This window comes from Marmota flaviventris, chromosome 2, assembly GCF_047511675.1.
Source record: "Marmota flaviventris isolate mMarFla1 chromosome 2, mMarFla1.hap1, whole genome shotgun sequence".
Taxonomy (NCBI): Eukaryota; Metazoa; Chordata; class Mammalia; order Rodentia; family Sciuridae; genus Marmota; species Marmota flaviventris.
Window position 1 is genome coordinate 96094725 of NC_092499.1, and position 26012 is coordinate 96120736.

General features: G+C 37.3%; 1 protein-coding gene across 3 annotated transcripts in view; it reads left to right on the forward strand.

Moving 5' to 3' along the window:
- Positions 1-26012, forward strand: part of Slc12a1 (solute carrier family 12 member 1) — an 82766-nt gene that overhangs the window by 9830 nt on the left and 46924 nt on the right. The window contains exons 2-13 of one of the 3 annotated variants that reach the window (XM_027925651.2): positions 653-787; positions 961-1036; positions 5721-5816; positions 8778-8917; positions 10178-10288; positions 12328-12439; positions 13977-14104; positions 19514-19598; positions 22079-22230; positions 23523-23630; positions 23963-24086; positions 25799-25900. In XM_027925651.2, coding sequence (XP_027781452.1) covers positions 653-787; positions 961-1036; positions 5721-5816; positions 8778-8917; positions 10178-10288; positions 12328-12439; positions 13977-14104; positions 19514-19598; positions 22079-22230; positions 23523-23630; positions 23963-24086; positions 25799-25900 — 1369 coding nt within the window. Of the gene's footprint in view, positions 1-652; positions 788-960; positions 1037-5720; positions 5817-6349; positions 6446-6963; positions 7060-8777; positions 8918-10177; positions 10289-12327; positions 12440-13976; positions 14105-19513; positions 19599-22078; positions 22231-23522; positions 23631-23962; positions 24087-25798; positions 25901-26012 lie in introns of all 3 variants that reach the window. The other 2 variants (XM_027925645.3, XM_027925647.3) reach the window with 2 other exon arrangements.

The following is a 26012-nucleotide window of genomic DNA, read 5'->3' on the forward strand; positions in this document are numbered from 1 at the left end:
CTTAGCAAATCTTTCTGGTAGGTAGTTGGTCATGAGACCTTTTACCTTCTACACAATGCTAGTACGCTCAACAATTATCAAAGACACATCAAACCTGTAAGAAACTAGTCTTGCATGTGGGTGTTTTTTTTTTTTTCCACTGAATCCTCTTAAAGACCTTCTGAGGTGAGTAGAGAAGTTTTATTGTCTTTATTGTCATTATTTGGGGTGATTAAAATGGAGCATGGGGAAAGAATTCCAGATACTCTGCAGTACTGAGGAAAGTTATTTTTCTGGTCCTTCCAATAAGCTGCCCCAAAGATGCTAGTTTAGTCTTACTAGGCTTCCTTCCTTTCATATCTTCTTTTTGTTCCTTTTTTTGTTTTAACTTATATTTAAGGACATAATCTCATTAGTGGGAGGACCATCTAGGTTCCCTCCGTTCACCATCCTTGTAGGTTTAGCCTAAAAGTCACTGACAAAAGGAACACATCAGCTGGGCAGGGGGAGGTGAGAGTGAGCTACAGGGAGAGCTATTTTGCTAAAATGACCAGAATGTTTTTGTTTTTGTCTTGTCTAAAGTTTTGTGTGAATTGTTTTGATTTGCCTTTGAAAGTTTTATGGAATCATTTGTTTGTTGACTTCGATGTTTTTACTATCTGTAAAAATGCAGAATGTGACAGTGGCCCCAGGTTCAGCTGACAGGGTTGCTAATGGCGATGGGATGCCTGGAGATGAACAAGCAGAAAACAAGGAGGAAGAAGATACAACTGGTGTTGTGAAGTTTGGATGGGTGAAAGGTGTGCTGGTGAGAAAGCTCCTGTGTTTACACATGAAAACCATCCACTCTATGATCTAGTGTCACTTAATCACTCTATGATTAAGTGTCAGCAAGGCCTGAATACTAGAATTACAAAGATGACTGAATTTTGCCCCATATTTGCTTCTCATGTCTCTTCAATATCCCTTTTTTATCCACAGGTAAGATGCATGCTGAATATCTGGGGAGTCATGCTCTTCATTCGCCTCTCCTGGATTGTTGGAGAAGCTGGAATTGGTAAGCATTGTCCTCCTCCTAAATGATTTTTTTAAGTAACTTTTATTTATTGATTGATTGATTTATGTGGTGCTGAGGATCGAACCCAGTGCCTCACATGTGCTCTACCCCTGAGCCACAACTTCAGTCCCTAAATAATTTTTGATGTAAATTATAAACTCAGTGAGTAACTTGGTTTCACCTTTAATACCAAATGTGAGATGAAGGTTACAGAAATTTTTTACACTTGAGCTCCTTTCACTTTGCCTCTTTGACAGTGTTTGTTGGAAAGGACAAGTAAGGAGGGTTAGCTCCTGCAAGGCTGGAATTTTCCAAATTGCATGCAAGTAAATGCTCAAGTCAATCTATCTTTTGACAGAGTTTAAAGCAAAACAGGTACACAAAAGCACATTCATTTTAGATAATAATATTCATATTTTGGGATATATTGACATTTGCCCTTTATTTGCTGAACAACATCCCTCTTATGATGATTAGCAAAACTTCACTATATGAAAACTACTTGTGGAAAGACTGGTGAAAATGTGACCTAATAAAAGTGCTGAACTGTTGAACATTTTCCAGAGAAAATAATTGTGTTACCTTCAGGTACCAGCAGTTAGAAAACAAAGGTTAATAAGATATTACCCGATATAAGCTTAAAATGATGGAGGAAATGTCTAAGATCATGTCTATAACTGATGTTATTTTTTTTTCTAAATGGGAAAATGGAAGACATGGATATTATTCTAGGAGTGATTATTTAAGCTTTTAAATTGCTGTGTTCCATTTAAAATATGTCTTCTGGCAAATCTTTTTTGTTGAGAGCATATTATTAAGATTTGTATAAAAAATTAATTTGAATGTTATCAAAGGTTCTGATTTAATGTAATAAAAAGCAATGATGCTCTATTCTGTATATGTGAAATACATTAGAGTCACTTTTGAGGGAAGATTTATAAAGTGTGAGTGTCAAGAAGTTCAGATGTGCTCTCAGAGACTACTCCAGAAGGTATCTCAATTCATGTTTAAAAAGTAGTTGGTGACTGCTGCCTTTGCTCCTCAAAACTCATACAGAACCACCAGAAGACTAACTCAAAAGAAAGGGCTAAGCTGTAAATTGAAAAAGTGGAACCAGTTCCCACAGTTTTTCCATGTTTCATGTTTGGCAACTGCTAAGTTCCTGACAAAGGGCTGCTTGCCGGTTTTATGATGCATATCAAATGAACGCGTACAGCCGCAGGGTCCAAAATAAGTATATGCTGTTCCATGGAAAATCTGCATCTTAATATTGCCAAGGTTTTGCTCCAGGGTTTCATGCAAAATTAGGTTTTTAAGGGCAGTTTAGTAACTTATTGAGATCATCAAGAAACATTACTTTGTTTGGAGGTGTGAGAGTAGCCAAGGGCAAGAGTAATTCTTTTTAATGCAACTTATTTAACAGCCATATGTTTGGGCAATAATCTGAACTTTAATCAGATCTTACATTACTCTTCACAGCCCGATTTCAAGTTTCTTACAAAATTGTAAAATATGAAGAATCTTGTTTTCTGCTGAACAGTTTATTATACTTTCAGACATTAGCGTTGTTTAATAAGAGTATATTACTAAAGGTGTTTAAATCACATATTTGAAGTGATTGGAGTTCTACCCAATCGTTGTTCAGTGAGGCTTCCTTTGAATGGAGGTTTATGGGCTTTGTTTTGTTTCATTTTTTTTTTCTTTTCTTTCTTTTTTTAATTCTCAGAAAATAGATTTTAGGGAGTAGTAGAAACTTCTTATCAACCACGCTGTTTCACTGGCCTTTGCTGTGAACCTAAAGTTAAATGATTTAAGCCACCATTTATTCCCATTTGGGTTCTCTGTACTGGAAAAGAAAAGAAACAAACACATGTAGTTTCTTCTTGCTTTGGGGGTAGCTTAGAGAAGAAACCTGCCCACAAAATATTCAAGCCCAGATCTTGTGGATAAAGCCAGAAGGAATCTGGAACCAGCAGCAACAGTAGCTATAGCCCTGGGGGTAGCCATTCAGGAGCTCTGAGATTTGACTGCTTTATTCCTAAAAGCAAATGGAAGGAAGGAATGATAATGCCATCTAGCTGTTCTTCTCTGTTTTAGAGACGTTGGCTGGGGCAAGATGGTTTCCAATAAACTTACCCATTTGGCAGGGGAGATGAGTGTCACTTTACCCTGTGAGCTTTACTTCTCATCTTAAATCTAGGGAGCTGGGTTAATTCTTTCCCAATCAGTTCTTTGAAGATAAACCTAAAGGACCTTGCTGAACAGGCAGACACAAGTTGAGCTAAGCTGAGGGTAGCTGAGTCATCTTACTGTAAGGTAGGTAAGAATTATCTGATAAATTAGATTAGAAAATTGCAAAATGCTGGGATTCACTTTTAAAGATCCCAACTCAGTAGGTCCGGGCATTTTTAATAAGCACTCCAGGCATTTCCTGGAGCAAGTGGTTGGAGGACCACACTCTGAGAGAAAACAATAAACTGAAAGTTTCCTATGCTGCCTTTCACCCAAGGATTTTATGTGTAATTATGAGAAGGAGAGAAGCAATCCCTCGTTGTTTAAGAGTATAAAACATTGTCCTGAGATTTCAAATGGCTTACAGAAATATACACAATATTAAAGAATAAATTAAGAATTTTGGGAAAAATAGAGGCAAAGGAAAAATATGGATAGGGAAATAATAAATTAGAATAGGTTTAATGCCAAGCAATGCAAACTATATGGTCCTGTTACCATTTCTGGGTATGTTAAACATTCAATCTTAAACTAACTTTCTAAAAACAAAGTCAAGAGAAAAATAATGTACAGAGGATAAAAATAAATCACATTTAGTAGTGCAAGAACCTGAAGCCACATAGTATACAGAAGTGATGCTCTCACCACAGGATCCTTGCAATAGACACAACACATTTAATGCAACTGTTTCTTAGAAACCCTAGCTTTTAAGAGTCTACAGAGACCAAAGCAGTATAATCCAAGTTTGCAACTTTTGCCCCACAATTAGCCTATTGCCACTGCACTTTATCCTGCACAATAGTCTAGAGACTCCTGCTAGATCCACAATATATCTGGGAGCATCTCAGTATTTCTGCCTTTAATCACTCTCCACTTCCCTTTTATTGGGGCATGGACCAAGACATCCCTGAGATAAAAGAGCCTACCATCAGCAATTGTAGAGCATATGCTTTGTATATGGAAACACCAAGCAGTCCAGGCCAGACCATTCCCAATGGAACCAGAGGGAGTGCAGAGGCTGTGATCCTACAATCTTCTCCCTGAACTCTGGGTCAGCCTCCACTGGACAGGGTATTGTAGGAGAGGGAAATAGTGTTTCCCTCTACTCACCTTAGGTTCATCGACTGTGGCCTTAAAAATTAAACTATTCAAAGCCAGATTAACAAAAAAAAAAAAAAAAAGTGATTCAAAAGGGCCATTAGAACATGAGCTTGTATATCATCTTAACAAAAGAACAATAAAGCTGTGGGAGGGTGGCCAGATAGAGGAAAAGGACTTTGGGTTTCTGGTGTGCAGATTGAGGGAAGCTAAGTAAATGGGAGGAGAAGTACTGGAAGATAAGGTGTATGCATTCTTGTGATGCCTTCTGTAGGCTAAGCAGAAGAAGTTTTGTCTCTGGTCTTTAGTTTCTGTCCTTCCTGGTAACTAGTCAGGACGTTTACAAATGTATATCCTGCATTTAGGCAAAGAGGAAGGAACAGAGAACTTTTCTGGTGTCCTCTTTTAGTTATTTGTCTTTAATAGAAAAAATTCTTATGCCAAAGCAATATATTCTGGCAAATTCTGTCATCTTTGAGTGTCCTAAAGTAGTCAGGCCTTCCTCCAAATTCTGGCCTCTACCACTTTCTTCCTTTCATTATGTTCATTAACCTTCTGAACAGTTAGATCTTCAAGGACAGCTTTTTTCATTTCATATTATTTTTTTCTTGAGGCTCTCACACTACCTACCACACAGACATATATATATATATATATATATATATATATATATATATATATATATATATATATATATATATGGCTTTTAATAAACAATAGCCTTTGTGACTGTTGCAAATACAATGAAAAAGCTTGATTATGTACTGTGTCCTATGCACTATGGTAACAACTTAACATATGCATTCTTTCTAACTCAATTGCCATCTTTGGCTTAGAAAATAAGTAGCCTGCCAGAGGTCACACAGCCAATAAGTTAATGTAGTTTGATTTGATTCTTTCTACCTTACCCGTCTGTCCAATGAACAGTTTGCTATCCTGTATGTAATTTTCCACCCCTACAGAACCAATGTACAAAAAAGAAAGTTAACTAGGAGGAATCACATTTGATCTACAGTTATATTAACAGCTTGGAATAGTATAGATTCGTTTTTTGTTCATTGGTTTCTAGAATGTCATTAACCCCAGGGTTCAAATTATATTTTGACCCATTTCAGTTGTTGAGTTGCATGCAACATAGCTTTGCACATTTTAGCTCTTGAGTTTCTTGGAACCTGAGCTACTACAGACAGAAAACTTCAAAGTTGAACATTGATTGTTTGATGATTTCCTGGCCAAACTGTGATTCTCAAATGTGGTCCTTCAATGATGACCTTAGGTTTGTTAGCTTTTATGCAAATGACCCAATAGATTGTTCCACCATTTAATTGCCTTTATTTTTCCTCTCTCAACTGAGGTCTTGGTGTGATTATCATCGGCTTAGCCGTGACAGTGACTGGTATCACTGGTTTATCCACCTCTGCTATTGCCACAAATGGATATGTCAGAGGAGGTAATTAAACTTGTGACCCGCAACATCATTTGTAAGGTAAAGGCAACACAGGCTCAAATAGCTCACCACTGACCTTTCTGGGAGTGTTTTCAAAGGTAATACAAGTTGGTTCCTTTCTTTCCCTCCCCACCAGCAAAGGGATGCAAGAAAAATGGAGAAGGATTTAACCTTTGTCAAATCCCCAACTTTCTCATTCATGTTCCTCTCAAGTAAGAGAGAAGGTCAAATGTCATGTTTTCTCTTTTCACATCCAGGGTAGTTTCTCTCCCAGGACACCAGCATAAGTCAACTTTTCCTTTCCAGGGCTGCGTTTTAGATTGTGTTTACTTTTGGAAACCATCCTTCATCATAACGAGTGGTTCTCAGACTTGATCTTTATGCCAGGCATACCAGTCTCTCCTCAGCACAAGAAACCCCAGTGGGGCCCGAGACATGGACTTGGAAACTCAAATTAAAAGCTGTATAGTTTGCAGAAGTAAGGAAACCATAGGAGAATAGTGAATGTAATATCTTCTATCTTTCATTGCTAACAGGTCTTGGAGTTCTCATAATTCTTCTTTCCACCATGGTAACTTCTATTACTGGGTTGTCAACTTCTGCAATAGCAACTAACGGGTTTGTTCGTGGAGGTAAAATCTCTAAGATATCTAATACCCTCATCACTTGCTACGGGTATGCAAAAACTTTTTATATACTTGTTTTTGATGGGAACAAGGAAATAGCTCTGTGTTCTTGAAGCCTGGCTAAGTGTCTGGAGGATCTGGATGCAGAGGGAAGCATCAGGTATGGTGAGTATAGTGCAGATCTCTGGTCAGCTCTAGTCTCCTTTCTCATGGACCTCTCTGGAACATTGCAGGTCAAGCTTCACAGATGCACAAATGCCTCAGATAAACATTTTATTTTTCAGGCAAGTCTGCACACCTGTTGCTGGTGTTTCTTAGAAACTGACTCCTCCACATGGCTTCAGTTTTAAAGTTTAGTACATTTCAGGTGCTTCCTAGACCTCCGTGGAATGGGGATCTTTTAGAACATTTCAGGTTTTCATGGGGAGATGGATCCTTCTCTGACAGACAGACTGCTGCATCCTGAAGTCCTGGTGACTTATCTCAGTTCTGGAGCCAAACACCTTTCTTGGGGGATTTTGCAGGTCTTGGAGTCGTCATCATTGGCCTGAGTGTGGTAGTGACAACACTCACAGGTATTTCTATGTCTGCTATTTGCACAAATGGAGTAGTACGAGGAGGTAAGTCAATTAATTTACTTATGACTACAACCTTAGGTTACAGAGCAATTTTTAAAGTTGGTCTAATACTGGGAGCAAAATTTTCATGTTGCTAATTAGCCTCCAAAGTTTAAAAAAAAAAATTTAAACAGCAAGGCAACATGCTTCTCAACTAAAATTAGGGGATCTCCATAAAAGACCTCTTTTACCTAGTTCCTAGGATAAAACATGTTTTTTTTATAGAGTGACTATCTGTTTAGTAAGAAAGTATGGAATACAACAAAATATGAGGTCTATTTTTATACAAGGAAGATTCCTGCCAGCCCTCTCTTAGGTCCCTTCAGGATAGGTCTTCTCCAGCACCCTAGCTGACACTAGTGATGATTCCCATTCAGTAAATCATCCTGTGCCCAGCCTTCAAGGTTCACCCCAAACAATATGCTCCTCATGGCCAACAGGCATGAGAAGATCATCAAGAAGAAAATAAAAACAAAAAGTTTGCAAGCTATCCAGCAGCAGGTAGGCCTAGATAGAAAATGAAGTGGATGAAATTCATTATTGTTCTTCTAACTTCTTTTCTTCCTCATTGCCTTTCCCTTGGCTTTTGGGGTCTACTTTTTTGGGGACCAGGTCTTCTTAATCAGGGCCTTCTAAAACATCATCCCACCCACAAAATTCTTCCTCTGCTAACTTCTGCCTGATTCTCATTTCGACCAAGCCTACCTATTTAACTGTCTAGCTAACTTGTTTAATGAAACGAGCTAAAGGAAATAATGTGGATTTGTTCTACCCAGAAAATACACTACATTTTTAGAGAAGACTTGGTCACTTAACCCAAAGCAGTTACTCTAGTGAAAGAAATTCCTTCTCAGTAGAAGGTGGTTTTCCTGTTTTTCAGTGCATTTGTTCAATGTTATTTCCAAGTCCACTGTGCCTACCTCCAAGACTAGTTCCATATAGAAAGTTGTTGTGATGGTCTTTTAAATAATTAGGGCTCTCTCATATAGCCCTTTTTTTTTAATACATCACTAACTTGCTCTAGGTACAATGCAGGCTGTTGGCCAGTCAGCTTAGTCTTTCCTGTACACAGGAGGACACAGACATGGCCAAGGAACAGGCCATTGTTCCAAACCTTTCCTGCTTTGCCACTTAGTCCCCAATTATGGTATTTAGCAATAATCATGCCTTGTTGAGCTAAAAACATAAAAACCAAGTCTGATTTTTAGAAGGAATAATATGTAGCATTATATTGATACCTTGTTTTATACAGCAAGTGTATCCAAGAACATTTTATGGGATAGAAAAGGAAGTTGAAAGAATAAAGACCAACTTCTTCCACTTCATTTTCTTTCTAGGCCTGTTCGTTTCTGAAAATTTTGGACATAAAGTTTTATTTTACTGTAATCACATTATTAATTTGAATACTACAGTGATATTTTTTAAAGACAAAGCAATTTTTGATAAAAAATTCTTGCATAGAGCATTTTTTTTTGCATTTAAGTTTCAATAAATTGAATTCATTAAGTCAGGATACTTCTATTGTAGATTACGTACAGAGTACAAGGAATGGCTAGGTTATTCATTATGATGACACAGGAGCCCTAAAATTATTAGAAAGCTGTCATGCTTTATTAGAATAATTAACATTTAAAATTTTTCAGACTTTCAAAATCATTTGATCACGTAAATTAAATTCTTGGCAATTACTCAATGTAAAACATGTTCCTTTCTTATTTCAGGTGGAGCCTACTACCTTATTTCCCGGAGCTTAGGGCCTGAGTTTGGTGGGTCAATAGGCTTGATCTTTGCTTTTGCCAATGCAGTGGCTGTTGCTATGTATGTGGTGGGATTTGCTGAAACTGTGGTAGATCTTCTTAAGGTAAGTAAAGTTTTTCTTTATACAGTCAAGCAAGATAATTTATTTCTTTTTCCAGGGTTTAGGGGGTTATGGGAATATTATTATGGCAAGATGAGAGGGGGAAAGTTGGATATAGGGAAAGGAGCCTCAGACACGACCTCAGAAGTTCTGGCTTTGAATTCCAGCTCTCACTTTACCAACTGGGAGACTTTGGACCAATTCCACTATTCATCTGGAGTGTGTTTTCCAGATCTTTACAATGGGTTAATAATACTGTTCTATGGGCTGGGGATGTGGCTCAAGCGGTAGCGCGCTCGCCTGGCATGCGTGCGGCCCGGGTTCTATCCTCAGCACCACATACAAACAAAGATGTTGTGTCTGCCGAAAACTAAAAAATAAATATTAAAATTCTCTCTCTCTCTCTCTCTCTCTCTCTTAAAAAAAAACTTTAAAAAATAATACTGTTCTATGTGTTTCATGGTATAGATCAGATGAAATGACACATGAAACATTGTGCAAAATATGAAAAATCAGATAGTCATACTTCTATTACGCTTACAGATTTCCAAAGGAAAAGAAAGTTCAAACATAACCCACTGCAGAAAACTAGGTATTTCCTCGTTTTAGATGCCCAAACTAGAATGGTGTAGGGATAAGCACACTAATTGGCTTGTGTACAAACTAACTTATGATCTTTGTCTTATGGTAACAATGGTGCACACTGAATTTAATTAATAAAATGACCTGTATTTTAAAATTAGATGAATCATGAGCATTTACATACTTTGTAAGGCATGTTATCTTCAAGAAATGCATTATCAGGTTTGTGTTGTCTATTCTTAAATGGACTTTTAAGAATAATTTTCCAATATTCACATTGTTAAAAAAAACTCATTTGTATTCCTCTAGAATTCCCCCTGATACCCCAAAATAACTAATCATTCTTCTGAAACAAAGCACAATGTATGCATATATGCTTTTACTTAGTGCTACAGTAGGCTTTCAAAGCTGTGACTATTCTGAATCTCTACAGTTTCTAACTCCTAACCTTGGCTATCCAAGGTCTATTATCACAGAAAAAAAAAAAAAAAAAAAAGGTAGATTCTTTATCTTCTCAAATTTATAAGCACTTCATTTTTCTATTGTCCTAATGGCCCCAGGCATCAGTGTACAAAAATCTCTTCTTACTGTTAAATGTTACAATAAGATATGCAAAAAGTTGTATCTATATCTATATGCAAAAAGTTGTATCTCTAATCACTAGTGATTTTTTACCCTTAGGAAAGTGATTCAATGATGGTGGATCCAACCAATGATATCCGGATAATAGGCTCCATCACAGTAGTGATTCTTCTAGGAATTTCAGTAGCTGGAATGGAATGGGAAGCAAAGGTGAATTTCTCAAAATGATGTTATCAATTGCTGGTCAGGTTCTGAACAAATTGCAGAAATCAAGAGAACCCCATATTCAAAAAGAATTGCTATTTGCTATGGCAAAAGGAGCCACTTAGTAGTGCTAGGTAGAACCTCCAGCCCACAAAGCACCAAGTCTTGTCGTGCCTCACAGCTCGTGTGTCACATTATTGGCCTGTGCTTGGCCCTTTGTGTCATCCCAGTGACACAGCCACTAAAGTTACTTCCATCTTCATGCCCAGAACCCTTATGACCCTAGCCACAGTGCATACTAGAAGCCCATGTTTCAACCAGGTATTCCCTTTCAAGCTGCCCATGGGTGCTGAAACCCAAAAGAATTGATGGTGCATTGGGAAAAGGTAGCAGAGGCAGAACTATTATTTTCCTCTTAATCCCAGTATTTGACCAGCAAATTTTAGTGTGTTACAGGCTTTGGAACCAGAATACATCTGAATTTAACTGGCAGATTTAAAGCAGAGAGTAAATTTCTGAATGACAGGGAGCATGTCTTTTGCCTCTTTTGTAACTCCACACAGGAATCTGTGCCACTGAAAATATTCTGCAAGCCTGGAGACACTGTAACTGGTTCTCAAGTGGTCACCAGAAATGGAAAGATCGTCAAAGCCTCCCACCCCTATAAGGGAGTAGCAAACATTCCAACATGGCATCTATTTCTGGGTTATATACTCATAAGTTAAGCAATATTCACGCATTAAACAGTGTCTGCCATGTGCTGGGCCTTCTGCAAGGTACTAGAAATTCAGTTGTGACCAAAACAAGCATAATCCCTGTCACAGTTCAGCATCTGGTCTATGGATAGATGAGTAAGTAAATAGAAAAACAAATAGAAAATGGTAAATGACATAATATACTATCAAGGAAATAACAGGACACTGGGATATTAGAAAATAACAAGGGGGCTGGGAGTATAACACAGTGGTAGTGTGATTGCTTAGTCTGTACAAGCCCTGGGTTTGATCCCTAGGACCTGGAAGAAATAAAGAAAGCTAGCAAGCAAGCAACAAGCAAAAGGAGGAAGTAAAAGGACACTGGTTTTAGATTACTTTACGCCCCAAGGGAGACAAAGTAGTTCCACAGCAGTAGTGGGTAGTATTTAGAACTTCACCTTTGTAGTTAGAATTCCTAGATTTGAATCTGATTTATATCTCTGTGATGTGAGTAAATCATTTAACTCCAGCAACTTAGTGAGGCCCTGTCTCAACAAAAACAAATAAAAGATGAGGGAAGGTTAGGGATGTAGCTCAATGGTAAAGCACCCTTGTGTTCAATCTCCAGTGCTCCTCCTCAAAATTAAAATTTAAAGCTTCATCTGTTGTATTATAAGCCCTCAGTGAATGAGGTGCTTGTAGTTCAGATCAAGTATCCAGGAGAGGGCTCTTTGAAGAGGTCACAGAGACTTATAGGATGCAGGAAATAGATACATAAAGACTAAGGTGAAGTGAGATCCTGCTAGAGGGAACAGTATATGGTGATGTCAAGCAGGTACACCATTTGAAAAGTTTCAGGAACAGGAAGACCATTTGGCCAGTAGTAGACTGTTCACATGAGCACACACTGGCAGCCTGACATTAAGGGCATGATGGAAATTCCATGAACCCTTCCGTTCTCTGGTAGTAGGCCCTCTGCAGTAGGAAGAGGAAGAATTCATAGGTACTCTGCCTGGAAAAGAACTCAAATCTGTACAAGTTAAACCTTCTGGCTCCAGTTACATTCCTGGAAGTATTGTGGTAGTTTCCCACTCCCTACTTGAAATGTTCTTGAAGTGTCACCTCCAAGTACCCAAGCACATACTCCAACTGAAAATGCAGCTGCTACATCCAAGTAGAAGAGGGTCTGTTAAGATGATAGTCCATAAGGATGCACTTATCACTGACAGTGGGGAGCAGAGCCTTATTGAATAATCAGAGAGTCTTTCTCCAGTGGACAATAACTTCTACAATTATGTGAAAAGTTGTTAACTAAATCTAATTTGATCCCCTTTCATTTTGCCATTCCAGGCTCAAGTGATTCTTCTGATTATTCTTCTCATTGCGATTGCAAACTTCTTCATTGGGACTGTCATTCCATCCAACAATGAGAAGAAATCCAGAGGCTTCTTCAATTACCAAGGTACAGATGACAAACTAGTTTCTCCTCGATCCATGTTGCTCCCCACATCACTGTCCCTATCCCCCAATCGCAGCCAACAGAATTCCAGCATAGCCCAGGAAAGAGACCACATACTAGAGTTGGATTTGGGAGAGACAGGGTTGAATTTTAAATCCACTGTTTATCAGCTGGACAGGTCACCTGATGTGTTTGGGTCTCAGATTTTCCTGCTAAATGTGTGAGTGATGATAATAATAACTTCCTGAGGGAATTTTGAAAAGTAAATGAGATAGTTGTTATGAAAGTGCCTTGTAAACCTTAAAATGCTGGACAAATTATTGCTGTCAAGTAGTGGGAATAGAAATTACATGCAGGAAAAGAGAACACAGCTTGAACAATTTGTTCAACCAGTGCAGAGCACTAGAGTCAAACAAAGACATTTTTTTCCCCTTCCTGGTAGTTTTTTGGCATCTTAACCTTGCTGTGGCATTACCTAGTTGAACATCAGTGTCAGGATTTCAAGCATGAAGAATTATAGGCTTACTTAGTGTAGCATCCTGTGATAACATCACCAAGCATGGAATTTGACCTCTCTCTCCTATTCTGTTCTACACACCCACTTGTTCCTACCTTTCCACCCTGGAATCCACTGCTAAGTTTGTTTTGTATTTCACTTTATTATTTGTTCAGTTGTCCATATTTGTTTTCTTAAAAAATATCACATTACCTCTATCTTTCTGAGTCTCTTTCTCTGTAAAGATTATCTTTTTCGCTTTGGACATGAACATCCTTTTCCTTTCTATTCTTTTCCCTCTTCCCATTCATATGGTATTTTTTTTCTGATGTCTTAAATTTTCTTTCCTCTTTGTATCTGATTCTTTCATTCACGATTTTCTTCCTCCTTTTCTTTTTCCTTTCCGTTTTTCTTCTAGATTGTTTCCTTTCACTTAAGTAATATGATGGCAACCTGTGGGATAGCCTTTCTGTAGGGACAAGACACTACTTTCTCACACATGAGAATTTGGTATAGGGATCTAAGATCCAAATTCTGGGGGCAAGAGGCAAAGAGATTAGAAAATTAATAATAACATTTTAAAGTAGCTTCACCCACAGAATTCTCCTATCATTTAAATTAAAAGCATAAAAAAGAGTGTTGCTTGTTTCAGGTATGTATGCATATGAGAATGTAGTTGGTGGGGGGACATGGTATGTGTGAATGTATATGGTATACTTTGTGAATGTGCCAGTATGATGATAAAAGAGTTTTTCATCTTCTCTTTCAATCTCTTCAAGACTCAAAGAAGTCAGGCATCCTGGGTCTCTGTTAACACAAAAAATTACTGATTTTTCAGAGCTATGTCATAGAGCTCTGAAGTGTTATGATATACATTTTGACTGTTGGCAAATACTAACAAATCCATCAGGAGTACAACAGCATCTTTCAGCTCATCCCAGTTAGACTCTTGAGATATATTTGCATTTAGAGATATAGAAGCCAAAATTTTTCTACTCTGTGAAAAAAGTCTACATGATAATTTTCTTGTAATTTGTGTTATAGCATCAATATTTGCAGAAAACTTTGGACCAAGCTTCACAAAAGGAGAAGGCTTCTTCTCTGTCTTTGCTATTTTTTTCCCAGCAGCTACTGGGATTCTTGCTGGTGCCAATATTTCGGGAGATTTGGAGGTATGCTGTTTTCTCTGCTTTGTAGTTCATGGTAGTGCAGTTGATGGACAGCCCGGGGAGCTAAGAGATTGAATGTGACCCCATTTCCCTACAGATCCAAAACTATAAAATTTCTGCAAGTTTTCTTGGCTACTTAAAGTTCTCTCTTTTAATGCTCAATTTATATTCCTATTCCAGATAGTTCTTCCAAAAGTCTTAATTAGTGATATCAGAACAATTGAGTATATTAACATGATGTCAGTTTTCCAACAAAATGAATATAGTTCAGTGAGAAACTATCCAAACCACCCCTTCTCTTTTCAAGCCATAATTAATAAGAACATGGAACATTTAAGGGAAAGCAAAAGCAAAAAACAAAACAAACAAAAAAAAAAACCCAAAACAAAAAAACAACAATATTGTTACTTTGCACTCCATTCATATTATCCTGCTAAATACTGAAAGAATTGTTATATTAAAATTTTAGTTTTAATGTTTTATTAAAGATAACAAACAGTGGCCAAAATAAGATAGAAGTTTTTTTTTGTTTGTTTTTTTTTTTTTTTTGTAAGTGCATAAACACCTGAGCTCATAGGCCATTCATTTAAAGAAAGGTCTGCTTTAAAAGGTAGCCCAGGAACTCAGATGAGCTCTCTTGTTTCACTATTACATTAGGATTTACCCTCATTTGCAAGGTCCAAGATGATTAATCATTTCCAGGATCACATTCCAGGCCACAAGCAAGAGCATAAGGAAGTAGAAACAAGCAATTCCCAAACTTTGCACAGATCCCTTCTACTGGCATTTCATTGGTTAGAATTTGGTCTCAAGACCTTCCACAGTTTCAAAGGAGTCTGGGAAATGTAGTCTTCAACTGGGTATAATGTGCCAGATAAAATTTGAAGGGGTTCTAGTATTAAAAGGAGGAAGATAAGGATGGATATTAGGGAGAAATAAGAAGTATGTCTGAAAAAAAAAAGAGAAGGAACAGGTTTTAACTCACACACAAATGATTCAGATTTTACCTCAATAAATTTATAATCAACTTCAGAAGACAGGAAATATTTTCAAGAATCATCAGGAGATATGTATAAGTGGGAAGCATATGCACTGTCCTAGTGGATCATGACATAAAAATACTGAATAATTGTTCAATTAGTCAGGGATGATATCAAGGAGGTAATTTTTGAACCTGAAATGAAAACCAAGACTAGCTGCTGACTATTGGTGAGGAAATACCAAGCAATTCCAGGCAGAGAAGACAAGGATGGTCAAGCATGAGGAAACTGTGGGAACAGTGAGGAGTCTAGTTCAATGGGAAAAATCCTGATAAGGCTGGATAACCTTGGAAGGGACTTCAGGGAGAGGTGCTTCCCATAAAATGTGACTCCCTGCAAGTGGAGATTTTGCCTTCAGTTTATTCACTGCTGTATTTTCAAAGCTAGCTTTGGTAAATATTTATTGAGTTTAATGAGTTAAGGCATTTAGATTTGTTATGTTAGGGACCACAGTGCTGTGATAAATTCTTGAGCAGAGATAATAATAGAAAAGATTATGATGAAGCTCAGAAAAGTCAAGAAAATTATTCAAAATGATTCAAGTAGTAAGTATTAACACCTAATGAAATTTAATTATGGATGTTCAACTTCTGGTTTCTCAGCACTGGAAATCAAAGGTCACTCATTTAAATTTCTGCAAACTGTAAGCATACTTTCAAATTAAAGATTATTATGCTTTCCTTATACTTCTTAAAAACTAGTTTGTATTAGATGCTTGGTAGTCAGTTCAGCTTAGCTAGCACTAACTCAGTGCCTGAATTAAGACTAAGCAGGGGAAAAGGATCAAAGGGGTAAACTTTAATTTGAGTTGGGGAAAAGAAATTGAAAGAATGTTTTTACAGTGATCCACAGTAAGAAAACATTATACATCATAACCAAATGCACACTTTAAAAATTTCTTCAAATGGTTCTTCATTTCTGATAGTTTCACATCAGTTCTATTCTATTGTATTTTTTTTTTTAACACTAGCGGAATTTTTTGAATTGAATTCATGGCACAGTAGTTGAGGAAAAAGAAACAAACATGGCCATTGAGGTTGAAATGGAAGGATACCAGTGTGGAGATGTCTAATAAATAGCTAGATTGATGAGCCTAGAACTCTGGAAAGGAGAGAGGGCAGGACTGGAACCACAACCTGGATGAACTCACCTAGGTATGTGCAAGAGGGAGAAGTAAAAAGAGGTCCAAGGCAGCACTCAGGGAAACACAGACATTCAAATTATTAATTGGTGAAAGGAAATCCATTATGTAAAAAGAGAAAAAGCTTTCTAAGAGGTAAGGGAAGCCAAGAAACACTGGCGTCATAACAGTCAAAAGAGGGGAATCCTGGTTTATACCTAAAGGACTTAAAATCAGCATACTATAGTGACGCAGCCACATCAATGTTTATAGCAGCTCAATTCACAATAGCTAGATTATGGAACCAACTTAGGTGTCCTTCAATAGATGAATTAATAAAGAAAATATGATACACACACACACACACACACACAATGGAATATCACCCAGCTTTAAAGAAGAGTGAAATTATGGCATTTGCCAGTAAATGGTTGGAGTTGGAGAATATCATTCTAAGCAAAATAAGCCAATCCCAGAAAACCCAAGGCCGAATGTTTTCTCTAATATGTACATGCTAATTCACAATAAGGTGGGGAGCACTAGGGAAGAATAGCCTTACCTTAGATTAGGTAGAGAAAAGTGATGGGAGGGGAAGGGAGGGGATGTGGGGATAGGAAAGATAGTAGAATGAAACAGGCATTATTACTGTATGTATATATGTGACTAAATGACCAATATGATTCTGCAACATGTACACTCAGAAAAGTGAGAAATTATATCCCATTTATGTATGATATATCAAAGTGCATAAATGCATTCTACTGTCATGTATAACTAATTAAAACAAATTTTAAAAATTTAAGAAAAAAAAAGGGGGATCCCTCAAGAAGTAGTAATGTGGCCAAAAGCCAGAGTAGTAAAGTATGTTATGTACTGAAAGGTGACAATATGCTGGGAAATAACAAGGAATCATCAGTACTTATGGATATTATTCCTATCTGAGTGTGAAACTAAAAATAATAGATTCAGTTCAATTGAGTAAATATTTATTGTTCACACAAAATAGGGAGGTGCAAAGTGCTTACATCTGCTCAAAGTCTCAGAACCCTTCTCAAGATGGCCCATCAAGAGTTGGCAAAAGGGGACTGGCATTGTGGCTCAGAGATAGAGCACTTGCCTAGCATGCATGAAGCACTGGATTTGATACCCAGCACCACATTAAAAAAAAAAAAAAAACTAAATAAACAAAAGTATTTTGTCCATCTACAATTAAAAACATGTATGTAAAAAAAAAGAGTTGGCACAAGGGACACTACAGAGTTCACATCCTAAGCCTTTCATTTGCTAATAATACAATATAGATGGTCTGTAAATACATACCTGGGAGAAGATTTATGAAATACCCAAGTCTAATCAAGAGAGTTAAGATATGATTTCAGAAATGCAAAATCAGGATGTGGTTTTCATACTCAAAAAGCAGCAATATAATAGATTATTTATATTCAGTACTAGAAAAGAATATGATGTTAATGAAAAATTGTAGAAGAAAGTTAGATTTGAGGTTACTGCTAAAGGAAGGAAATTAATATTTTAGAGTGAAAACTAAGAATTTTTCAAAGTTGCAAACCCTGTCTATAGGTATCCAGACAAGATAATTCCTTTTTTTTCTGATCTTATAATATAGAACCATATATTAATATATTGTCATCACAATTTATGCCTTAACATATAAATCAAATTTGACCCTCATGTAACTTCTATTAAGTTATTTTAAAGCTTGTAATAGTCATAAATAAACACCAAGTCTTTGTCTTTTAATTACAAAACTGCCTTCCATCTTCACCCTTCTTATCCATGTACATTTTCTTTCTTCCCACTTAAATTAATTCACGTTTCACTCAGATCCCAAGAAATCTCTAATCAAATAAGTAAATTTGGAGACTGGGGTTGTGGCTCAGTCGTAGAGCACTTGCCTAGCACATGTGAGGCACTGGGTTTGATTCTCAGCACTACATATAAGTAAATAAAATAAAGGTCCATAGACAACTAAAAAATGTTAAATAAATAAATAAAATTTGAAATATATAACATAAACAAGGAAACTGAGGCCTATAAAATCCACAGATACCTTCTTATTTCTTAGAGTTTCTCCATTGCACACACCTGCCACACTGACTTTTGCAAACAGTAGTGTGTGCTGATATTCATAGGAGAGTGTGGGGGGTAGGGAGGGGTAGTGATCACAGAATGGTTCCACAGGCTGGCCTACTCCATGTGAGAGCAGGTTTGCTTGGTTCACTTGTGGTTTCCAGGTTTCACACTGAGTCTGCCTTCACTGTGAGTGACCTTTTTGATGGACTTAATCAGCATAATTTAAGTAAAAAAAAAAAGTCTCAAACTTTTGTTTGACTGTATTGATTGCTTATTTGTATTGATGAGTTTTCTTGTCCTCTAGTGGGAGACTAATGCCTACTGGGATTTTACTTCCCCCAATTCAATATTTATTGACTCCTACTATATGCCAGGCACTGTCCTGTATAAACAACGAATGCATTAAAATCTCTATTTGATAATTCTTGTTAAGTTGAATTGAATATAATTCAATATGCTGCTTGGAAATTGATTTGATATGATTTAGCCCCCCCAAATAGGATATAAAATGGTAAATTAAATATGATGTGAACTCAGCTTAGTGAATGTATATACATTTATGAGCAAGAGAGAAGCCCATTTTCTGGTATAAGCTTGAATTTGCCCTTATTTATGCCTGCTTATGGAAATTAAACATCTCCCATTGTGGTTATTTCTGAACTAGATTCCAAATGGGGATTTGAGAAATTGAAGAATTTGGTAGATTATGCTTTTTGCTCACTCTCAAGTGACTTCTTTTTAAAGGCAAGCCTAAGCTCAATATAAAACAAACACACACATGCAGGTATCATCAATGTGTTTGTATATTGTCCCCTAATGCTTTAAGGTCTGATGCAGCCACACAAAATCACAGGAGACAAAGGGAAGGGAGAGGCCTTGGTAAGTGAACTACCTAATGTACTTTTCTATAAAATCTCCCTCTGGGGCAGTGAGAGATGTCGTCTGTTCAGCACAAAAGTTTTACAGGATTCATAATTTGCTCTAAGCACTTTGTCTTCATCCAGAAAAAGTTCAGGCTCACCACCTTGCCATTTTCTCCATCACTTCTTTAGAATTTGTCTTAGGAAGTGTATCTTAAAAATTTGAAAAATCAGAAATAACTCCAAGCAAACTGTGTTTATTATTCTGCCCTGTCTTCTCTCCCACATTATTTTTTGAAAGGACCCCCAAGATGCCATTCCTAGGGGAACCATGCTGGCCATTTTCATCACCACGGTTGCCTACATAGGGGTTGCTATTTGTGTAGGTAAGTTGTATGTGTCTGGTATCAGAATGTCAGAAGTACAAGGAGCCCAGTCATTCTTTATGTCTGGAGGGCTTTCAATGGAACCTGAGTTGTTTTTTTTTTTTAAGGCAACAATTTTACTTCCTTTCTTGGTACCTAAATGTTAATGGTTTGGATCTTTTTGGCTTTTAATGCAATTGAGCTGTAAAGCAGGCATCCTGGGTCAGTGCAAGAGCAGAGCTAATCAGATTGTCATTTTGCCTGAGCCCAAAGAGGGCCCCATTCTGCTCCCATGGGTGATAATTTCACTGCTAAGAAAGCCCTCGGCTTCCAGCACCCATCTCCCTTGCCCTAGGAGGAAGGTAAAGAACAGACTAAGGCAAAAAAAAAAAAAAAAAAAAAAAAAAAATCAAACTAAAACAAAACAAGAAATGGCCTTAGGAAAGTATGAAAAATGTAGAATTTATGAGAGTATCTCATCTTTGTACTGCCATGTCTAATATGGAAATGTCACTGTCACCAATTGGCAGGAAATCAGAATAAGACCTAGCTGCTGGCAATGTGGGCGGCCAGCCCCCATATTGCTCACTGAGCAGAAAATATGTGTATTTTCTTGCTGTTCCTGAGTATGACTTCAGTTCCACCTGCTGCCTGCAGTCACACCTATTCCTGGTTGCCCCACCCCCTTACCCCATATTTAGGCCATAGCAGGAGAGAAAGAAATTTGGCTTCCCGAGATGCAGACAAGAAAACCCTTTTCTGTATACATTAGATAATACAGACCCAGGCTGGTTGACTATGGAGGCCTGATGACTGTTTTACCAAAGTGGACTTCTCAGAGGTTCTCTGCTTCCTGTAGGGGAAACTGGGAAAACACATAGAACTTAAGTTGGTTTCTGAAAGATAATGAAAAACAAAAGCAAAACCCTTTGATTCTTTCCTATCTCACTGCCTCTTATTTGAGAAAATTGGATAACATTGTTAAATGTATTGTTGTGTCATTTCCAAGTTTAGTTACATGTAAAGAGACTTTGTTTCAATGCTTTAGAAAATCAACACACTTTTAAATGACAATGAAATCACCTAAAGTTAAATTTCCCCCCCTTTTTTTTTTCAGACATAATAAAGATGAGGGAATGAGCAAGTTAGAGATCTGATGTCAGAGATTCTTCCTGTTTTGGCCCCCCTATATGTAGGGGGGAAAAATCTGCATTTCTATATCCTTCCCAGGGCAGCCATGGAGTCAACATCCTGGTTGTTTCTGTTGTTGCTATTGCTGTTGTTGTTGTTAATTCAGATAATGGCTCAGGGCCTGGCTTCATGAGAATTTGGAGAGACCTATTATGCAGAAGTTAAAATACATGATTCATAAAAGTCAGTTTGACATAAATGAACAATGCAAAGAGGTAAAAATTTAGAATGAATAATTTTGCTCAGTAATCAACAGCCATAATTTGGAGTGTGTAAGCAGAGGCTGGCAGGCCACTTCTCAGGGTTATGGTAAGAAGGATTCACTGATTATTGTTAGTGGCTCCTACAATTCAAAGACTCTATGATGATTAAGTCTTTCCCAGACTCAAAGAATGTGAATTCCATGACTAACACTGAAGGTTCCTGTTATTAGTTCCTGACACTGGGACCTGTCTTAATTAGAACCTATTCTGGGTAGAGTGTGAAAAGCGATGTAAGCAGCTTTATTGGTTGGCATTTCATTTGCATAATATTTATCCTTTATGTAATTTTTAAAAGTTTATGTATTTTTCACACATATATTCATATATTTCTTTAATCCTACCAAATACAGAATGGTAAATACAGTCCAGAAAAACTCAAGGAAAATCAGTAGTTAAAATATATATCAAGAGTCTTTAAAATGGTCAAAATTCCATTTCTGAGAATCTATCCTAGAGAAATGTTTTGAAATAAAGAAGAAAAATTTACACACAAAGATATTTATTATAGAATATTTGTAATAGAAAAAGAACAAATACTCAAACGTGTGAAAATAATAAAATGGATTAACTGAGAGAGATGTTTGATACAACATTTGACCATAAATATTAAATTTAATTCCATAATGCTTTCCCTTGTTTCCCTCACTGACAAGGAAATATATCCTTCTACTTGAAAAGCATGTGGTCAGTAGCACTAAGCCAGAAATACGAATTGAGTACATACTGTGTGCAAAACATTGCCATGCACATTTTCAGAGATCAAAAAGTAAGGCAGTCTCAACCCCCAGGTCTCTCAGAATAGCTGTTGAGAGCTAAGACTTAAACCACCCAAGACAGTGAAGATGTCAGCCTATATTCTGACAGGGCCACTCCCAGGACTCAAAGGATGGGAGCCTCCAGGAGCCACATCCCAAGAAGCACTGGCCATGAACAGAGACTGGGAATAATTCTTTTCAGACTCAAAGTCAATTTAGTGTTTTTTCACAAGAAAATCATAGGGGATGAGAATTCTTCTAAAGAAATGACAAGCCATAATTGTCTCCACAGCAGCCTGTGTGGTCCGAGATGCCACTGGAAGCATGAATGACACCATCATTTCTGGGGTGAACTGCAACGGGTCAGCAGCCTGTGGGTTGGGCTATGATTTCTCAAGATGTCACCATGAACCATGTCAATATGGACTGATGAACAATTTCCAGGTTTGAACTGCCAAAAAATAATAACAATAAGTATAAAATGTTTTTTGTTGTTGTTTTTATTTTTATAATATTAGAGATAGGGAAACTTCTGAACCTGCAACTGATTGATTTGTGAATTCAGCGAGAAACGATTTGTGTGGCATGGAAAAAGAGTGATACAGGCATTCTGCAGTAGCAATTCCTGGGGTTACATTTACCATGGTAGGGAGACAATAGGTGATTGTATGAATTAATCACCAGGAGAGAGTACCACCTGGCTCTAGGTACCTTTTGATCAGTCATGCAAGATTTCATGGTGGAAAGAAGCTTAGATCAATTGGCACTTGGAATGCATTTCATCTGTGGACTTTGAATTAGGAAAACCCTGTAAGGAGCCCCTGGAGTACCCAGAAGACAAGAGAAAAAGAGAAATTGTGAAAGGAGGGAGAAAGTGAGGAGGAAAGAGTAAGGGAAGTTAGAAATATGTAGGACTTGAAACATTGATTTATCTGCATGATTGGTGAGGAGAGAGAGAGAATTAAATGTGTCGTGAAGTCTTCATTCATCTATTTTAACAACTGGTGCAGAGAAATTAACTCAGCTGAAGTCATTATTCCAAAATATGTCTTAAATTGATAGAATCTCATCATGTCTCAGATCTAAAATTATGTTTAGTCAACACAGAAAAAGCAAAGGTTTGAAAAGGCTCTGTGTGCAGAAAGTCCTAGAAACGCCTCTAAAAAGACTGGTAAACAGCTGAGTCCCTTCCCAAACCTTACTAAAATACCACGCTGAGTCCCTTCCCAAACCTTACTAAAATACCACTTTCTGCTAGATAGAATTTTTCATCATCAAAGAAACATATGACTGGCCTGGAGTTGTAGCTCAGTGGTAGGTAGAGCAGTTGCCTAACATGTGTGAGGCACTGGGTTTGATCCTCAGCACCACATAAAAATAAATAAGTAAAATAAAGGTATTGTGTCCATCTACAACTAAATAACCACAAAGAACAGAGAGAGGGAAAGTGCTGTCAAAACCCTTGAAACCATTTACTTCTTTATTTTTTCCAGTATCTTCTAAAAATATTGTGGTAAGCATTTATTATTCTGTGTATAACAAAAATGCAAATTCCATTTTGAAAAAAAAAAGTAAATATTAAGAATTATGGGGTGGGGCACAATCTCCTTAGAAGTAATTAGTTATAAAAGATTCCAAATCACAGAAAGTGGAGAGGGGAGCATTTGCATTAAAATGGAGCTAATGTTTTAAACATCTATTGGATGAGTCTCCTTACTTGGCCCTTTCTTCTCAAGGTCATGAGCATGGTATCAGGGTTTGGCCCCCTCATCACAGCTGGAATCTTTTCGGCTACACTTTCCTCTGCCCTGGCCTCCCTCGTCAGTGCACCCAAAGTGTTCCAGGTAATACAGGCATGAAGGAGCTGTGCTTCTCCCTACTGCTACTTCCACTGAATGTGGATTGAGCTGAAATATTCGTTCTCGGTGGCAATCATTTTCCATCATTTTCTGAAACAGTTAATGTTTGCATCTGGCTCAAGTGCTATGTCTGCCACATAGTCAAGATCGATTCAAATAATATAAAAAATGACAAACTGCAGTGTTAACTTGTGCCTCATATTGTGTATCACTTAATCTTTCCCCAAATCTTCTTGTTTGAATCACCTAGAGAAAATGACTGTGCATAGATATAAGTGACAAATTTCTCCTCTTTTTTTTTTTTTTTTTCCCATTAGGCTCTGTGCAAGGACAACATCTTCAAAGGCCTGCAGTTCTTTGCAAAGGGATATGGGAAAAACAATGAACCCCTGAGAGGATATTTTCTCACTTTTGTGATAGCCATGGCGTTTATTCTTATTGGTTTGTAGTTTTCTTGTTCTTACTGAAAGCCAAAAAATTCTTCTGATTACTCAGAATTTACCCTTGAGTTTGAGAAATTACCTACTTTATGATTAAGATTCCATTTGGGAATGTTGGAGTCTAAGAAAGAAATGAGAAATCCTTGTGTGTAGAAGCCCTTTGGGAAACTGGAGCTAGACTCTGGACTTTATCTGTTCTTTGAAAGTGAATGTTGGAAACCCATCCAACCAAACACAACTGAATCCTTCCTCCAAACTGCCTGATATTATCGAACCTCAGTATTTTCCTGCAGCTGCCATATCTCCCACCCTGACAGTAGAACTGAATTGTCTGTGTCAGTGTTTCTAAAAATAAGGTTCATTGGCCAACTACTCAGAATCACCAGGGTGTTTGTGAACATGCAGATTTTTCAGGCCCAACTCTAGAGTTAATGAGTCAGAGTCTCTGACAATAAGGAATCTGCATTTTTACAAGCTCCTCAAAAGACTCATAGACCATTAATATTTGAGAACCACTTAACTGGATTATACTCATGGCTTCCTCTCCTCAAGTAATAAAGAAGCAGCTCTGTGAGCTTGGAAAGGTGCATCCCTCAGCTGTAGCCTGCGCACGCCTCACTCCTCCCCAAAGCCGCACCTTTGCTGCTGAGCACACTGGAGGATAGGAGGCAAAATGCAAAGTTCAGATGGGAACCACACTTAGGCAGCTGCACCTTCCTCAGCACCGTGGTGCTGAACTATGGTTGCTCCTCATCATAATGCATGAAACTCTGGGAGCTATAGTTCATGAATCCACCTAAGATCTCTATGACGTTGAGGAGGGGAATATATAACTCTCAGTTAGATTTTTTTTAAAATTAAATTAAAATGATTACATATCTCTAAAGATGTTCCAATTATGTAATTTAACCTTTAAGGCCTCAAATGATTGCCCCATGCTGAATTTAAATGATTCTACAGTCAAAGTTTAAACATTTGTGTATAAATTAAATGCTATCCTTTAAAATCACTCTTTCAGAAAAACATGGATTAGCTCCATATGCAGATTTTATGGTAGCATTTTTTGCATATTTCCCAACTGGTTTCTGTGTTCTAGAATCATACCCAGTTGCCACCTACACTCGCATCATTAAGGATTATAGATGTCTGAATCTCAGATTAATGAGGAAGTCTGTATTTTTTTCTTGTATCATACAGTAAACAATCTGGTTAGCATTAAATCATACCATATTTTAGCCACTGAGGTCAAAGTATTTTAGAGATGCAGAAAAGTATGAAAGAGCCAAAAGAGTCCTGAAAGTTATAGAAAAAATACTGGAATATGCAGAAAGATTTTCAGTTGGTAGTTTCTGGTACACTGGTATTTAACTAATCTGTCACTTGGTAGAGCCTTTTGGTTATTTACATAGCAGACAAAAATCATGGTATTTGTTGGTACCTCCAAAATAGAGTATGCTCCATCCCCAAAACTTCTAGGTACAACTCTTGATTGCCTATTTTCTGATTGGTAGGTTTTTCTTGATCTCACTTAATAGAAACCCGGGCTAAGAGTATATATGTTATCCTAAAGAAAAAATCACTAAATTTTTAAACTTTGACAGATGCTAGCTATATTTTCAATTTCCAAATAAAGTCAGGCTTCCAGGCTATAACAGCTGTTCAGCCCCCGATCTCATCACTCAGACGTACATGTTTGATTTTGCTTTTTTACAGCGGAACTGAACACCATTGCTCCCATCATCTCCAACTTTTTCCTGGCCTCATATGCACTTATTAACTTCTCCTGCTTCCATGCTTCTTATGCTAAATCTCCAGGTAAGATGACATTTCAAAACTGGAGTCAGCCTAAGCAAACAGTTAGTTTGTCTCAATAACATGAAATAAGTCAGTGAAAAGTGCTCAATCTGTGTTTATATGTTTTCATATA